Below are 19609 nucleotides of genomic sequence, written 5' to 3' on the forward strand. Positions count from 1 at the left end.
ACAACAGAAACAGTGGTCCAAAAAAATGTTGGTCTCTATAGAAAATACCCCTGTTCATGACAACTGTACGGGGGTGAATTGCTATGTCCAAAGAGATGCAGGATGGGGATAGGTTCATTGATGACTCTAAATGTCCTGTAGGTGTGAATGTGAGTGTGAATAGTTGTCTTTCTCTACATGTTATAGACTGGTTACCGGTCCAGGTGAACCCTGCACATTGCCTTTGCTCAATGTCACAGGGTAATGACCAGGAATCAACAGGAGAACCAGTAGGCTCATTCAAGATGAGCCTACTGGTTCGATCGCCGGCAATCGCCACACAATGCATGCCGGTTAGTTTCGTGTCCGACTTGATCCCGACTTGCTCTGACGTCATGCACATGTGGGCAATGATAATGATAATGATAATCTCACGAGATCAAGGTGGCCGCATTTGTTAGATGCTAACGCCTGGCTCTCGCCTCTTTTACGAGCTGATTGGCTCTTAGTTTTGACACCAAACAGCAAGTTTAGTAGAAAATGCCAATTTCCTTAGTCTTAATATTTAACGCTCGATCGTGGGCTGTTAGTCTCATGTTGGTTGATAATATTAATTATAATCATAATAACAACAATAAAAGAGGTTATTTATATAGCCCTTATCAAAATGAGCAATTAACCTATGGTGTGCTTTAAGAGGCAGTCATTTAAAAAAAAAAACAGATACACATTTAATACAGTTTAACTGTCAAACTTTACTTATGTGCACTAGATTATATGATACTACCTCAACAGCAGATACACTACTGTATAGTGTTTTATATACATACATTATGTTCATACATTACTTATGTTTAGTGGCATTATTTTATACGTAATATTTTTATACTTATTTGACGCTTTCTTTCTTCTCTTTCTCTTATAAAGCTGCTGTACAATTTCCAGAGGGATTAATAAATATTCTGATTCTGATTTCCACAGAAATTGATGGACAAATATAAATAAATGTGAATGTGGTCACAAACTACAGATAGCCTACAGATCAAGTCTAACAGGATGTAACTTTTTCTATGACTTCCTTTCAAATCTTCGATAGCCGATGAAACTGTCCGACTGGAACGGAGCTTTCAGGCTCCGCCTCCTGCTGCTCCGCCTGCTCTCGTCTACTTCCCAGGCGAGGTGCAGTTCATCTCGAATGAGCCTAATGTGTTCCTGCAGCTTGCTGGGCGTAATCGATTACCACCTGCAGCCTGTTGGGCTTGATAGAGTCAAACACCACACCCCTCATGTTTGCGCGTCAGTCTCACCCTGTCAATCAAGCTAAAACCACACCTACTCCCTAGCAGACAATAGGCGCGTTTCCAATCATTCATGCGCATGCATTTGCCTCGCAAAACAAGGCATTCTGGGATAAAAACGTCAGAAATGCTGGTGATAACTTCCCTTTGTGACATGTCACATGGCTTTAAAAACTCGCGGGATCTCCAGGGTACCTCCCTCCGCATGCTTTTCTGTTGCCCTAGTTGGTTAGAATTACCACGTGGTATTTCCCATGTGAGAAAATTCCTCAGCCTCCGTCAACAAGGGGAGTTCAAATGCCTCGGCTCGAATTCGTCAGCGACGAAGAAAGCCAGCGCCACTGGGCAGGCCATATTCTTTGTGCAAAGTCCGTGAAGTTTCCCCTGGCTCGACAGTTTTTGTTCTGTATATAATTATGAATAAAGTTTAAAAAAAAAAAAGTCAGTGAAATGCACCTGTGTCCGACTTGACGTGGCGGGAACTTGACGTGTTTATGACGAGTTCCGGCGGATCCTCTCAAGTATCGTGCATTCATAGGCGCAAATGCATGCGATCCGAAACGCAGCCATTGACTGAACCATAACACTACCCTATACAGTCTAAATGCTGTCGTGTGTCTGTCCACTGTGCAACTACCATAAACCACCACTTTAAGCTGAATAAACATGCATGCAACAATGTGAATGAGCATTTCTGTACATGTAGACTGAGAAACTCTGCAAACATACTATTCACCAGAATACTCATCGCAAGAGGCACTGGAGCTGCTTCCACGCTCTCCTTCTTCATATCTTCGGACATGGTCTTTCATCCAGCTCAAAGAGGCAGCACTCCCACTCACAAAACATGACTCATGAATTGGAAATCACCAGGAAAGCGTCAACTGTGTCACCGACCCTTTTAAATGAAACACAAATCACTGAAGGCTGTGTTTCTGTAGGAGGCACCGAGCATAGCCTCGACCTTCAAGGCCAATCAGTAAACAAGAGGAGGAATTCTTTGAAAGCCACACAATCAGAATCTTGTTGTGAAATGTACACTGATTCCCTCCTAGTTTGTGTTGCACTATAGCCTTAGACAAAAATCCAGCCATCTCAGCGGTTGGTAATGATGTATAGTAACTTCTGACACTTTCTACCGATGTTCTCGCCTTTAAAAAAAATAGGAGAAAGTTTACAAAGGGTGATGTATTTCTGACAGGAATAACATAATGATTTCCTGCTGTGGCCACTCACTCAGCCACAGCAAACAAACAAGCTGGAAAGGATTGGAAGAAAATAAAATGTGCATCGCATATATGATGTAATATTGAATATCAAAGTAATGTATCAAAATGCCCAAGCACTCGTGCACAATCCGAATTAAGTAGTAAGGTCTCAACTTTTGTCAGAACATGCAAACACATCTGACACAGCTAACGCAAGTTTAACTCAAGACGTTCTCCAGCTGCAGGCTTCTCAAAGTTGCTGACTGATTAATGGATGGAGTTCATGAAATGTATTGGATACTAGATGATGTAACCATGTGTAATATTTTGTTTTCCAGGAAGAAATAGATATAATAATATACATAATTGATAGAATTTATGTAAAAATATGAAAACATATATTTTGGGGATTTATTTTGGCATTGGAATGGCAGCTTTAAAGACTAAACACCAGAAACAAGATACTAAAGGGACGTTAAATCACCCTTTAAAAGATGATATCATGCAAACCAGCCGTTTAATTCTTCAGAAATGTTGTAGGGCAAACAGTTAAAACCCTTCTGTTGCTGCTGTTATTTATAAAGGTTAATAGTGTGAATACATTTGCAGCTCAGAGAAATTAGTTTGCAGTAGACGTTGCTACTTTGAATCCACTTTGTCATAGTAAATTGATCCCTCGACACATCTCACATACAATGTGATCCATTACTTTTGAAAACCTTATTGATTGCACATGTGCACACACACACACACACACACACACACACACACTGTTCCCCGCCATAGCACCACAAATGCCCCAAGGATGCCATTGACCCTACTGCCGCCACTGAAGTGGAAGTGACTGATGCTGTAACAAAAGCTGTGACAGCGTAAATGGAGCTGAGAGTCTCTCTGCTGCAACGGGTTGAGCTCCAGTTACATTTTCACCATTTTAAACCGTTAATGTTCAAATGGCCCACTGCCCTACTGAACGTTGGGAAATTAGGCTACCCAGAGTTAAATAAACCCAGATAATGAACAGGCACTTGGCAGCCAAAAGCACAGTTTTTTATGTTTATTTTGCAAAGTAGGATTTCCTCCCTCTATTGGCAACCTTGTAAGTGCAGCTTTTTTACATGTATTACCTTTTGGCAGCGCTCGATCTGCGGGATGCAAAACTCTGCGTCGTGGAACGGCAGCAGATGTGCGTGCTCTGTGGAACCAGTCAAACCGGTGACCCAGCTCCTGTATCAAAGCAACATTTTGTGACTGCTGAAACCAATCTGTTGAGATTGCTGCGGAGCTCAGCGGTGCAGTTCTCCGCTCATTGTCTCAGTCCTTTCTGAATATCTCCAACCAAGTGTGTGGGCAGATTAACAAACGGAACAACATGGCTGCTGGAGAGCCTGGTTTGCATATTGACAATGTGTCGTGATACCGAGCTTATTGAAACATTGTCAATATTCCAAGCAAGCTGTTAACATGATTGCTAATACCTCAAATGCTATTCATATTTCCATTCTGATGTTGAATATTATTATTAAAATGTCACCGTCTCATTACTGAATTGGGAACGGCACTTATGTTGCCAATATTGTATAATGACCCATATCAGTACTTTGCATAATTCACACAATTATAATACAGACAACGTAGTATTGAAGTAAAAGACAAATGGTGGTGTGTCTGATAGTGGCCGCATGTATTAGTAAGGAATTTTAAATAGGATGGGCAATGTATTTTCAATTACAACCAACCAGTTCATATCCACTAATTGCAACTGTTTAATATAGAGATCTGTATTCCACATAAAGGCCTTTTCCTACTGGTGGCGTGACAAATAAATTACACTAAATTGCAAAAGATTCGGCTTTGAATATAATATCTGGGGCTGTTATTGTGATAGGTTAGAAAGGAAGGGGTGGATCTGGTCTGTGCTGCCTTTGTCAAGGACTAATAAAGTTGGCTGTACATAGAGGCGCAAATCGACCTCTACCACAATGTGATTGGTTTAAGCCTTTATTCGCAGTGCAAAAGTGTCTGATGTGTTGAGCCGTTCTGTCCACATTCCACTGCCGCATGCCGGCTTCACTCTACTGTAGTGGTGGGCGGATTGATCCAAATATCTTTATTATCGATACCAACGTTGCTATTGCTATTGATCATGTAATGAGATTGATACGTGAGTTTCAGTTTGTCTCCTGTATGCACTGCGGCGGTTTCATCAAAGTGGCGACCTGTCATGCTGTGTTTGCTGCTTTCAAGTGCTGCTCCTCACACCACGAGCAGCACACTTCGCTCCTCCTCCTCCTTGTGATTTGATGTTGTACCGTCACATGACTCAGCAGCGCCAGGCAAACAAGCAAGCACACGCATTCTAATTGAAAAAACATATAAACTTTGCCCAAATTCTGTCCTGGGTTTTAACTAATTAATACTTTAAAGGAAAAATCCCCAAAACACTCAAAGGTCATGAAAATTCATTAAGATACAGCAATTTGATAATGCAATCACCTTAATTATTAAAAAGGTATCTGTATCTGTGATACTGGCCTTGTCTGTACTTGGTATCGGATCGATACCAAATCTTGCAGTGTTGCACACCACTACTCCACTGTCTTACAGCGTCGGCTCTGCCTTTATACTGAGCCTTTTCTGCAGTGGGGAAAGTTTTCACCTCAACCCAACATTACACCAACTGGTTTCACTGATTAGTTCCTCCTAATCAGTGGGATGATTGTCCACCCCAGCCAACACAAAAAAATGTGCAATGAATAATAAAGAGTTTGCCTGTGATTGTAAATTTGATTTGAAATAAATATGCTGATGACACAACAGTGGCAGGCTTGATAGGAATGCTGATGAATCAGCCTGCAGGCTGAGGTGGGCGTCCCGAGCCTCGGGAACATACCTGGTTTTAAATATCGCTAAGACAGAAGGAATGGTACTTGACTCGGGGTTTGGGTTGATGAGAAATCATTGAGCAGATACTCTTTAAATTCTTTGGTACCAACTGAATGGGAGAGTTCAGTGTGACTGGGGACACATGGTCCATCCTCCAGAGGGGACAGTTGGACGAACAGGTTTTAGATCAGTGGCTGTGATTTTCCCTGTGTCTCCCTCATATGTGCCTCACGTATCAGACCCCCCCTCCTCAGACAGATAGTCCAGTGATTCAGGTGTAGGACATCTCACCTCAGCAACAGCACACCTGAGGATGTTGAATCTCATAAGCACATTCAGTAGTCCAGCAAGCATCAGCCAAGCACTTTCAAAGAAGGAAGGCAGCCATCAGCAGCTGGAAGCACTGTAGGACTTCATTATTACATAGTTTAAATGTGTAATTGAGATGCTCTTATATTACATATTTTAATGTATTATTTGTCTGTTTTTATGAGCTGCACTGAGTCATGTACCTATTATCTGTGTTGAATTGAATACAATTGTCAATTGACACAATGTCAAGCAAGAACACTGGATACAAATCTGACATTTGACGTTTGTTGCCCCTGTCAATTCCTCAGTTCATCCTTCAAGAATACTTTGGTAAAAGCTGTTTTGTTTTCTCACTTCACAGGTGTGCACAGGGGGACGTCGTCACACACACAGCATGGCTAAACCGCTCCAGCATACTGTATGCTGGAGAGGACAAATGGTCGGTGGATTCCAGGGTCAGTCTGGTGACCCTTAATCAAGAGGAGTTTACCATCAAGATTGAAAACGTGGACATGGCAGATGAGGGGCAGTATGTGTGTGCAGTCCAGACAAGCAGTCGACCAAGAACCACCTCAGTCCACATCCTCGTCCAAGGTAACTACTGCTAAATTATAACAGCACATAATGCAATATAACTGACTTTCTATAAAATAATTAATTAAAAATGTATTTTTACATATCTATCACCAATTAATCTGTATCCTGTAGTCTCAGGTAACACTGTCAAAAAACATCAACATGCCAGTTAATGTACACAATCATCAGTATCACACACATATACAGATGTAATATTGTTCTCCTCTGTATGATTGATGTTATTCCTGAGCACCAGCACACGAGGGCATAAGTGAACAAACCAGAGTAAAACTAGGCGTGTGCTCTCGTTTTCTTGAATCTCATTTCCTCAGTCATTGCTCCACTGGAGCAATTAGAGGCTAAATGCCTTGCTCGAGGAGAGGGAGGGGAGTGTGTTCCTCATTCACTGCGTGAGGTGAGGTTAATGGGGAATACCAGATGTTAAGATCCTTTGGCTAAAATGATGTGTGTAGATGCGATGAGCTTCCTCATAGAGATGCAAGACACAGTGAGGTGCACTTTGCTGAATACACACAGCATCAGGGCAAAGTTTAATGCTCCCAATTTGATATGCAGATGGTCAATGTAACATAAAGTGCCGTTCATAGGATGCTGTGCTCAACTTCGGTAGAAATATAATTTCTGGTCAGGTTTGGGTTTCTTTTGCTCCTCATTTTCTCTACAACATGATGCCAATCCTGCATTTTAAAAGCAAGTTTGTTTTTATTTCTAACGTAATTATGGAATTATGGAAGTAGTAAGCAACATTCACTTATTATTTTTGTTTAAAAAAGTATAATCATTGTATTATACTGATTAAATCAGGCTCATTGGCAGTTGCACCCTGTCAACATCCTGTGATGATATGTGAAGATTGTTTTTATTCCTATGGCAATCATGATACTTACATAGACCTCTGATATTCAAGTAACACCTTTGATTGACACACCAGAGAAGAAACGCTTTTTGTTCGTGGTAATAATAGTGCACACCGACACAGAACTACTAACTTTTGAAGAAACAGATAATGATCTTTTTAAATGTCATATCTTCTTACAAACAAAACCAAAGTACCTCCTCTTGTATATACAACTGCTGACTAGGGCTGTTCGATTTTGCCCAAAAATAAAATCCCGATTATCTTCTCTCAAAATCGGATTTTCGATTACTATCACGATTATTTTGTGAAATGACAAAAGGCTAAGAAATTATTTCAAATATGCTGTTTTTTATTGAACATTTTGCAAATAATTTCCCCATTGGGATTTGAGTGCAAACCTTGCTCTTATTAAACAAAAAATCCCTCAAGGGATTAATATAAAGAACAATTAAGGAACTTTTGCCGTCTGGCTTTGCTCCATGTTATCTTCTTGTAGACCTCTGGTAAACCAAAACAATCCCTTTGGGATTAAGAGAAAAACCTCACTTCCACATGTATCTTAAGGTGTGTCCATTTAACAAAAATGAATGAATAAAGTGCAGAACTTTAACTTTTTGAAAAATCGATTTTACGATTTTCACGTTTTTAACATCGTCCTAACTACATAATCACGATTACGATTTAAAATCGATTAATCGAACAGGCCTACTGCTGACAGGAACATACATCTCGTACATTATTGTGCACTGTGCGGGATTCTGCACAGATTCCACATACGTGAAAGAAAGAAGTCTCATCTTAGTTGTCATTGTGACATAATGCGAAGAAAATGACAAACTGTTACTGTCCTCAGAAAGCTGAAGCAATCTCTGCCTCTGCAGAGGGCACAATTTGAATATAAATTAAAAAATTCATAGTCTGCTTAACATTCATGAGACATATGGGCCAGCATCACAATAGGCCCATATACTGAATATACATAGACGCTAGGTACATCATCCAGTCAGAGGAGCAGACATTAGTTTAACTGATGAGCCAACGCCTTGTGTGTGTGTGTGTGTGTGTGTGTGTGTGTGTGTGTGTGTGTGTGTGTGTGTGTGTGTGTGTGTGTGTGTGTGTGCTAAAAACAATTTAACTAGGGGATAGCATCACATGGCCATGGGCAAAGGATTTCAATTAAGCACTAAGCACTTTTAAACACTGACATGATCACTCTTTACCCACATCAGAGCATTGTGGTGCTATGTAGGTCTGCTGAGGTCTGGAGAGGCAGTCTATGAAGAACAGCTGGGCTCAACACACAAGTGGGGTTACCTATTATCTGCTCTTCTTATCAGATTACTGATATTATTTGAACCATCTACCCCATCTGTCATTTTAAATGAGATGGAAATGAAGAGTTCCTGTATCTTCGACAGAATGTTAAAACGGAACACACTTCCAAGAGCCAGTCTTAATCCTTAATTCCACTGTAGTGTTTAATTAATTTCTGTGTGTATTCCTTCTAGAGATGTCCCAATATCATTTGTTATTTCCTGATCCCTGAACTTGGGTATCACCAGGCGGCAACCTCCAGTTCTTAGTGAAGCTGTAACACTGAAGTGGCTTAAGCTTGCATTCTCTCTACTGGCCATCAGGGGGAGACTTATTTCTGTATGCAAAAAAAATAATTGTCAAATGATGGTCTATTTAGAGTAAAAAAAGACCATGAAGCAGGCCATGCTTTAGGGCGTGGTACCATTGCTACCGTCACTACTACGCTACCACGCAATTAGCTACAGAGATGACTTAGCTTAGAACACTTAGCTGTAAAGATGACCTTGAATTATGAAACTCACCTTGTTAGCAGCTTCACACCAGAATCCAGATGGATCCAGATCCAGAAAGGTTGCTTTTAGGGGTGCTCTGCTGCTTGTGTTTGTCAGATCCACCCGTCGCTCCTCCACAGTCCAAATTTGGTCACTTCCTTCACTGGTTGCAAAAATTCCAAGATGGCAACGGCCAAAATGTCAAACTCGAGGTTTCAAAACCGTAATCTACAATCCAATAGGTGACATCATGATGACCACATCCACTTTTATATACAGTCTTTGGCCCAATATTAATCTCTACTGAATCGAGCATGAACTCATCATAATGTAAGTCAGCTGTGAGCTGACTTTCCTGCCCACCAGCTGCTAACGGATAACAGCTCATACACATGCACATACATATGCAACGTAGCAAAGAGGTCAGGTCAAGGGGCAGGAGTGAGCACATGAACATCCACGCAGGGTCTGGGTTTCTTGACTTGGAACATGTTGACTGGTGCTGAGATATCTTTAACCACCACATTGACCTATATCATGGAGGGTTATATTAAGTTATTTTATGGGTTTGTTCCCCTCATCTTTAAACTTTTAAGAAAATGAAACTGTGAAAATATGGAACCAAAATCTTCATCACAATCCTGAAGCCTGGAGATCTGCTGATGATATGAATGATGGACAATGAAAACCTGTCTATGAATAGCCTTCGGTCTCAATCCTCCATCTCAGGTTGTGGTCTGACATTGTTTGTGTGACATTTATCATTCAGCTGACATTCTAGCCAATAAAACAACCTTTGCAATAATCTTTGAAGGGTTATATATACATGCACCTGAGAAGTTGAGAATTAATGTTGGTAATATAAATTATACTGTGCTGTCACTGTAACTTGGCAGTTCATTTAAAATGTCCAAGAACAAAACAGTCAAGGTTGTTTGGAATGTTTTTTAATGTATCTGCAGTAGGATTGTCTTTAAACCCAGACACTAACTAGATCACTGCATTTATGCATGGGCTGTTCTTTAAAGCCATGAGCTCACTGTGCTCCATGCAAAGTCATTATTTTGCTGCAGCAGAATATAAATTAAACAGCTTTCTCTAATGACATGATCAAGGAAACCAGCGACATAAGCACAGTGGTGTCAACTTTTGTGTAGGAGATAAGCACTTGTTTGTGGTTTTAAAGAGAGCTCATTATAGGGACCTGGCTCTCCTCCCTCTCCTTTAGAATATTTTAAACAGGTTGTTGAGCTCTCCAGCATGAGCAGTCAGTCCCTGGAACCGTGCCCGATCGCAATCACTCGTCTGATGTCAAACAGCAGTGTCTGATTCAGATGACTTCATCGATTATTTACAACATGTAAGATCTCAGCAGAGAGTTTACCCACAGTAGTTTGGAGAACCTTGAACTGGAGTGTTTAAAGTCTGATCACAGATTAGAAGGGAACGATAAACATGCATCAGTGTGTCCCTGGACAGTCTTTATTTTGTTTAATTATGGGCCGCATGATCTCCGCCAGAAGGATCGTGCAGTCAGTCCCATCTGCAGAAGAGTGTGTGTGCATCTCTGTGTCTGTCCGTGATTAATCTCACATCCTGCTGCAGTGAGCTGCATTCAATTTTGAATTCAATGCTCAAGGACTTCTCATGGTTGTGGTAACTAACACTTTCTCAAAACACCCTTTATTACTGCTTTAGAGCCGGTGTCCACGTAATGGCCTTTTTTCCAAACACAAGCATCTTTAGGCGGTATACGTCTCTCCTTATTGGGAACAATTTATCCCAATAAGGAGAGACGTATACCGCCTCTACAGAATGGAAATGAAACAGCAACTCTAATGACGTGATCAGGGAAACCAGCTTCATGAGCACAATTTTCTTTGTTCGGAGCGCTCCTTATATCCTGAGTGTTGTGCTTTTATCACTGTACGGTTGTCTCCGACGGATCGTTCTGTGTTCTAACGTCACATTGAGATTGAGTTGACATGCTCATCCATTCATATGGATATCCTTACGCATATAGTGCTTATGGTGAAAAAAAGCAATGCAATCAAACAGATAGTAGCCCAATTAGATAATAAAGGCAACGGGGAGATGCTAGTCCATCAAGCAAGGGCAGTTAGAGTGGTGAAATACTGTCAATATATTGGTGATAAAAAAAAACATTAAAAAAAAAAGCATTTTATTAATGAAACAGTGGGATGAAGCACCTGTGAAGGCTTTTCTGACAGAAAAGGGGGCGCTATGTGGACACAGGCCTTTATAATGCCATACTGACTCACTTCTCATAACTGGTCCTCAGTTCAGAGTTCATCACACAGCTGAGTGCATTGCAGACTGTTCATTTTCAACTCTGCACCCACAGTCAAGGGATAACAGTTTGTGGTGTGTTTGGCTAACGGTGCTAACAGTGTGATTGACAGCTAATGGAACTACCAGTACCAGTACCTCTAGACCTTTCGCTGCATCCCACTTTTATAGGTTTGAAAATGTGTTTGACTAAGCTAAGATGTATCTTACACGACAACTTTAAGCCAGTTTCCCCACATACATCATCGATTTTCGAGTTTAAATAGACTTTTACAAGGCTTTACTACATCACTGGTTCTTATTTGGCCAACTTTTATTGTTGTGTTTGGCTAACCCTCTAACAGGGTACACTGCTGTATCGACCCAATCATCAGCGACTGCTAAATGGCCAAACAGCTTGAAGCTTAGCAGGTTTTCTGTAACATGTCTCATACCCAATTGACTTTAAAGTGCCTTAAACCCCATTACAGTCCAGATGGGGTGTTAGCCAATCTGCCATGACAACGATCTGCATATAAGGAAATGTCCAAATGAGCACCTTTCCAAATCTGATCTCAACTAGGGGTGGGAATCACAGAGAAACTCACAATACGATAATATCACAATATTGTGCACAGGATGTGTGAAACAATGATATCATGATTCTGCGATACACAATGTATTGCAAGAAATCATCTACAATATGCACCACGATATCTGTGTATCTGAGGGAGATAAAAAAACAGTGAAAAGGCACAAGCAGGAATGAACATGGTGTCAGTTTCACAGAATTTGTGAAACAAAGTGAAGAGTTTTAGCTTAGTCCATCTTTAACACACGCCGACTGTGTGTCTACATGTGCTATCACTCTAATATAGCCATAAATTTAAGGAGTCATGAAGTAGTGACTCCGGTCAGGCAAATGCATGTAGGCTTAATGCATGGAATCAGTTAATAGTGCCTGCATATTTTAATAAAAAAACAAAAAAAACATTTGTTTTAAAATTGTTCCATTTAATGTATTAAAAGAATGCCAAAAGAACTGGCTGAAGAGAAATGTTGGGTCCGATTTTTTTGGCAGCACAACAGGTAGTTTCTTGACTTCCTGACTGTAACATTCTCTTTGTAAGTCTGCGTGCTATTTTGGTGTCCAGTGACATGTCACGTCACTCTGCCACATCCAGACAACGGTATGATTTTCTGAAGCAGCATCTCTTCAACTGTTATTGTGATTGGCCTAGCTCTCGGCTATAAGAGCAGTGAAGTGACCGTCTTGAACCAGATAGCAGGTACGGTTTGGAGTCGCCCACACAGCAGCCAAGACCTCACTTGCACTCATTTGCACTCTGCACACAGATGTGTCTAAGCAGGTATAACTGAACTCCAGTGATCGCAGTGGTCACTTCTTTGATTGTCTCTCTATATAATCTGTAGCTCATCACGGAAAGTGAAGTGCCAGCTGTGCTGAAGGAGAAGGTTTCCTTGTAAGGGCTTTGTGACCACAGGTGGATTCCGATAAAGAAATGTTTCAAGTTATAACATTTTTCAAATGTGCCATATTTTCAAATTGCATCAATTTCTAAAACAACACAATCCATGATAGATGTTAAAAGCTTCCTGCAGTCTTGCGTTAACATCTACCCATTCTATACAATACAAAGCTTGAACTTTGAATGAAAACCAAAACTTGGATATAGTCTTAACTCATTGTTGGTTTAATGTCAGCAAAAGCAGGAGAAAAGTGGGTTTGCTGAGGCAGCCAAGAAAATACTCATCCAGTAAAGGTCTGAATATAATGTGTGAGGTTACTGTATGTGCTGCTGTTGCCGCCACTCTACCAAACAACACAGGGAATGAAAGTATTTGCCACCTGACTGAAGCCCATCTTTCAGCTTTCCTTCTAGTAGGGTGGACAGAAAAGCCCTCAAGCATAGTCTATTACAAGTTTTCTTATTTTCTTCTTTTTTTCACAACCCACACAGAAATCTTGTTTATCACAACAAATACTGTATTGTAGAGTAGACCTTCAAATATGTTTTGTGTTGGAGCCTGAATATGATGATGTCAGTGTGTTGGTTTATCCAACATTTTGGTTTCAAGCCTTATTCCATGTGATCAATTTTTAGTTCTTATGGGGACATTTATTAAACATGTTTTGGTAGGCATACAGCATACAAATCCTCCACACCAGACTCTCCAAACAAACAATACATGATAATAATAATAAATAATTTTACGTATTGCCATGACATTGAATACCTAAAATGGTCATGAATTATTTTTTTTTCTCTGCAAACCTGTTCTCACTCCCAAATCCTGTTGTTAGGTAAGTGCAACTTGGCGTCCGTGTGATAGGATGCACCGTGTATAGTAGTAGTAGCATGGGTGTAATGGGTGAAGGGTCAAACAAACAGACTGCGTGTTGTGCCCCATGACAACCAACGTCAACAACTTTGTGGGGATAGAGTAAACCTTACTCTATCCCTAAGCAGGCTATGTTGGAAGTTTATTTTTAAAAGAGACCAGATGTATGTATTGAGCGATGGAGGTTTATCTTGAAAAGCCACGGTGAAGAAGAAACTGACAGGCTGTCCAGAGCAAAGTAACACTAGAGGGTAAAGGGCACGTCATAGGTGTCATAGGTTACAAGTATTTGATGAGTTAGGAGGGACAATTTGTTGTTTCCACATAATTAGGGTTGGGCCGATATCCTGTTTCACTGGTTCGGTTCCGTGTACAGGGCTAAACCTGATTCATGATGGGTGATGTGCAATGTTAAGTTTTCCGCCACACATAGCGTTTTGCATTTTTGGCCAAAAACTTCAATTTTGGTCTCATCTGACCCGAGCACCTTCCTCCACATGTTTGCCATGTCCCCTACATGGCTTGTAGCAAGCTGCAAATTGGACTTCTTATGGCTTTGTTTCAACAATGGCTTTCTTCTTGCCACTCTTCCATAAAGGCCTGCTTTGTGGAGTGCGCTACTAATAATTGTCCTGTGGACAGATTCTCCCACCAGAGTCTCTGCAGAGTTCCCATGGGCCTCGTGGCTGCTTCTCTGATTAATGCTCTCCTTGCCGGCCTGTCAGTTTAGGTGGACGGCCATGTCTTGGTAGGTTTGCAGTTGTGCCATACTCTTTCCATTTTCAGATGATGGATTGAAGAGTGCTCCGGGAGATGTTCAAAGTTTGGGATATTTTTTATAACCTCACCCTGCTTTAAACTTCTCCACAACGTTATCCCTGACCTGTCTGGTGTGTTCCTTGGGTGCCACTTAGTGTTGGTCTATCACATAAAATCCAAATAAAACATACATTGTGGTTATAACGTGACAAATTGTGGAAAAGTTCAAGTGGTAGGAATACTTTTGCAAGCCACGTGTACATATACTCTACTCTATACACCCAGAATGTGTTGTGTGTCCTGCTGCAAGAGAACACACTGAATCCCCATAGATTACGGTCAAGCTAATATTACCGTCATATTCAGTATTGTCATTTCAGATCATCCCTTTAGATTGTTCCATACGGATGCTTGTAGGTTTGCTATCTTTTAAAGCAAATATGTTGTGGCCTTGTTCACACTCCCGTGTAATCTAAGATTTTTTTATTGCTTTTACACCCATAAACAAAATATCTAGAGATCACTGGAAAAGTGTTTTCCTAAAAAAAATGTATGTATATATTTTCAGTGAAGCACAGATATGTGACTACATCAAGTGGAACAAAGCACATAAAAGAGAACATCTGAAATCACAATAGTCACTCTTCACCAAGACAGTTTGATATGAATTGTTCACTGTTAAAGGTGTGTAGGATTTGGGAGTGTTACGGCCTAGTAGCCATCAGTGTTTGTTGTGTGTGTTGGTGTTACCCTCCCCCACTGGAGCAGGTGATTGAGCATGGCTGTCTCCAGTTGACAGTCACTGGTGTGGAGGATATAAGTTGGGGCTAGAGTTGCAGCCGCAAGTGTGTCATCCAGCAGTGTCCCTGCTGTGTGGTTTGCGCTGACGATGAGAGATGTGCTTTTTTGTTAGCTGTATGCAGAGTTGTTTAGTTGGTTGTTGAATGAACGCCAGGGCCCTCATTTATCAAGCGTGCGTATGCACAGTTATGTGCGTAATGGGTGTGGACGATCATTCCCATGCAAAGTGTGGAATTTATCAACTTGTACTTAGGCCCGGTTTAGACGAGGACACTTGCGGGTAAAAACGACAAAATATTTTATCGGAAGTGCCTATCGTTAAGACTGTGACGGCGTTTTTGGGGCTTAAAAACGCAAAAATCTGAAACCACCCTCCAGAGTGGAAACCTTGAAAATGCTCCGCTGTAGCGTTTCCGTCTACACTGCCAGGATGCAAAACTGTGCTCAGATCTGCTCACGTCGTGTACACGTTTACGTTACGTTTTGGTTTTCGCAGCGCAGATAAGAGAAGAAGGAAGATTCTACGCATGCGCTCAGACATGGCGGTGTTGTGTGATAGTGTATCACAGCACCACCTAGCCGCCTGGCATGCATACCCAATCGAATTCCACACACTTTTACGTCACCGTATGCACGCAGATTTCCTCCCGAAAATGCTTGTCTAAACGCGGAATAAAAAGTGAAGACGCGACGCCACTTTTGCGTCTTCTGTTCAGACCATCATCATGTAAATGTAGCCTTAGAAATGTGTTTAAATATAAACACAGCTGTGACCATGCTTACGCACAGCATCTAGTGGTAGAATAGGGGAACTGCATATAGAAAGCATTGCGAGTGTCACAGTGTGCGGTCAACAATCTCAACATGCATACATGTTCTGTATTTATTTTTTTTGTGTGTGTATAGTTATGAACAGACATGTAGCATAATTGCTGTCAACATCTATAAAAGACACCTGTGACAGGTATTTGAACATGTAACATGGTTCATCTTGCATTACCGGAACATTAAGTAAACGATGCGCTCCGCAGCTCGTTTCCAGAGAGCGCTGATCTGTTTGGCGGAGTGATCAGAGAGGCTTCTGGGTCGGTACCGCTTCCCAAAAAAGATATTACTAGATTTATGCCATGATTTGGGACCGAGAGTGATAAAGGAAACAAACGGAAACCATTCCTGTGCACATACAAGTCCGATCCACCTTTGGCCGTTTTTTGGCCATGCCATTCTATCTCAAATGCCCGAGATGGAAATTTCCCAAACTATATCCAGTTCCCTTACAGGAATCCTCAACAAGCTGAGATCAAACGGAGATTTCACGCTGGATTTCCAAATAGAATAGGAGTGATCGACTGCACCAACATAGCGATAAAAACACCATCACACAACACATTTAATGATGTTAACAGAAATGTGTTTCATTCCATCAGTGTACTAATAATACACCTGCACCAAGTAAACTGCACCTCCATTTCTGTTGAGGAAAAGTTTCTTTTCATTGGTCTCCGTAACGTGAGGGGGAAAAAAAGCAATTTTCACGTGGTTCTTAAATGGATGTTTTCTTACCATATATGGTTAATTGGGGGCGTTTCTGAATGCAAATGACCCAAAATGTGCACAAGCATGGTGGTTTAGAACACGTCAGATTTATCAACGCTGGTGTGCGTACGACTAGCATTTGCATGTTTGATAAATACCAATTTATTTATTTTTGTACTTACACACTTTCTAAATTTGATTTGTAAAATAAATGTTAATTACACTTAATGTGTTATGTGTGTAAAGTGTAATGAGTATTTGTGTAATGAGTACTTCTGGCTTGAATGAGTTAATAAGTTGGCTGGTAACAAGAAAACACGCTGAAGAGGCTTGTTCTTCTCTGTCTGTGGAAGAAGGTCTAAACTATGAAAAGGTTAAAAGCGCTCTGTTGAGAGCATATGAGCTAGTGCCAAAGGGTTATAGACAGCGTTTCCGAGGCCTCAAGAAATCCTTGAATCAGACTCACGTTGACTTTGCCGGGGAGAAGAGTATCCACTTTGGCCGATGGTGTTTGGCTTGTAAGGCAGGTGGCTTCTGTGTGTGAACTGATGTTGGTGGAGAAATTTAAAAACTATGTTGGGGTGGCCGGTGGTGCAGTGGTTAGGGCAGCCGCCCCATGTACAGAGGCTCAATGTCCTCGATGCGATGGTCCCGGGTTTGACTCCTGCCTGGGGCGCATTTCTTGCATGTCATCTCCCTCTCTCTCTCCCCGTTTCCACACCTTCTGAAAAATGAATAAAAAGGCTTCAATGGCGCTCTAGCCTCTCTTTAAAAAAAAAAAAAAAACTGTGTCGGAGCGTACTGTAGTAGTATTCCTCCCACCGTGAACCTTACCAGAGAACAGGGGAAGTGCAGGTCACACGTTCAGCTGATGCTCCGTGAGGTCGGGTCGAATCCTGAGGAAGTACTGTTATAACACAGGAAAAGATTGGGATGAGGGAGTGCCGTTTGTTCTCTTTGTCATTTGTGATGAAAAGCAGGAGTCTCAGGGGTTCAGTCCTGCTGAACTTGTGTTTGGTCACAATGTGCAGGGTCCAATGAAGTTGTTGAAGTAACAGTTTATGTCTGGCTCATCCAAGACTTATGTGTTGGATTTTGTGCAGGGACCGATTGCATCGGGCAACTTCACTGGCAAAAGAGGCCCTTTCTTTCTCACAGGGTACATGAAAAGGTGGTACGACAAGAACACAGCTGAGCGATAGTTTCTGTCTGGTGATAAAGTGCTAGTTGTATTGTCTATGCCTGGATCTGCCCTCTCTTCCTGTTTTTCATGCCCTTATAGTGGAATGCAAAGTGTCAATTGTTAAATGCACTTGAGACCTGTGTCATGAGTACTTCTGGCTTGAGTGAGTTTTATTTAATTTTCCAATGTTACTCCCCGCAACCTCTAGTCGCCTCGGGGACGTAACAGGGGGTATCACAGCAAAATAGGATTTTAATCAACACGGCAACTGTGAGCGGCTCAGCAGCGGGAGAGGCAGCAGAAATATAGCATGAGTTGATGGAGCCGGTGGTGAAAAATGTAATTAAAAATAAAATATGATCTCTGGCTCCATTTTAATCAGATAAAGTTAGTTACCTCTTCTATGCTCTTTCTTGTCAACCACAGCTGGTTGCTAGGCAATGCAAGGGGCAAAGGTGATGCAGCAAATCCTCTGTAGACCAGACAGTCTCATTTTGTTGACCGCTGGATTCGACCTTCGTGGGTTTCAAAGGACCCGGCCGATGCGTCTTAGGAAGGATTGGGCCACTGAATAGGGACAGAGCGCTTGATTTGTAATTTCTAGGCTACTAACATGATAGCCGTTTTATGAAGAGGACTCACTTTGTTTATCGAAATACTGTAAATGACTCATTCTAAGTAGGGCTGTTTGATTTTGCCCAAAAATAAAATCCCGATTTTCTTCTCTCAAAATCCAATTTTCGATTACGATTATTTTGTGAAATGACAAAAGGCAAAGAAATGATTTCAAATATGCTGTTTTTTATTGAACATTTTGCAAATAATTTCCCCATTGGGATTTGAGTGCAAACCTTGCTCTTATTAAAAGGAACCCCGGCTATGAAGACATGTAGTTCTTAAAAGATAAATGTTAGTATCAGTTATAATAATGTGATATAAAAAAACCTTCTTGATGTCTTCGTTTTTATAAAATTTGTAAAAATAGTTTAACTCGTAGGTTGCCATTGTTGTTAACGTCGCAATGCACTCTGGGTAGTGACGTCAAATAGTTGCACTGGCCGGCTTCGGGACCCTGTTGTAACTGTTCAGCGACATAAACATGTCATCTGTTCAGCCTTTTCAATTTGAACCCTAGCAAACATGAATGAGGAGGACAGCACTGACAATATTTCACAAAACGAGCATAAAAATGAAGAGCAAGAAAGACGGGATGAGGCGAGAGTGGGACAAAACCGGTGGTGTAACTGCGTCTCAACCGAGAGGGAGAGTGTTTGTTGTCAAGAGCTCCAATTTTTGTCAGCAGATGTTCACGGTAAGCTATTGTGTGATCAAACTTATTCCAATATCAATAATTTTGGAGATTATTAGCATCCAGAGCTGTCATGTGCTTAATAGATAATTAGCCTGTTGCGTGGCCACGGGCCGTCCGCGGGCCGTTTTGCACTAGTTTCCCATTTATTCCGTTTAATCGCATATTATTTTCAATGCGTCTGCGTCATATTATTAATCATTTGAAAGCTGAGAATCTTGTGAATCGAACAAAGCAAGCCGTTTTAGGATCACGGAGACACATCAAAAGCAAACACAAGAAAATATTATATATTTTTAAAGCACTTGGCAACATTTTGTGTGCTTCTAACAACATATTTTAGTACAAGAGAACAATTGTGGCGTATTAGGGCCTACAAGTCTTCATAGCCGGGGTTCCTTTTAAACAAAAAATCCCTCAA

General features: G+C 41.2%; 1 protein-coding gene across 3 annotated transcripts in view; it reads left to right on the forward strand.

Moving 5' to 3' along the window:
• Nucleotides 1-19609, forward strand: part of ntm (neurotrimin) — a 447919-nt gene that overhangs the window by 387307 nt on the left and 41003 nt on the right. For all 3 annotated transcript variants that reach the window (XM_084029505.1, XM_084029506.1, XM_084029504.1), the window contains one exon: nt 6045-6277. In XM_084029505.1, coding sequence (XP_083885631.1) covers nt 6045-6277 — 233 coding nt within the window. The remainder of the gene's footprint in view (nt 1-6044; nt 6278-19609) is intronic.

This window comes from Eutrigla gurnardus, assembly GCF_963514095.1.
Source record: "Eutrigla gurnardus genome assembly, chromosome: 15".
In the NCBI taxonomy this organism is placed as follows: Eukaryota; Metazoa; Chordata; class Actinopteri; order Perciformes; family Triglidae; genus Eutrigla; species Eutrigla gurnardus.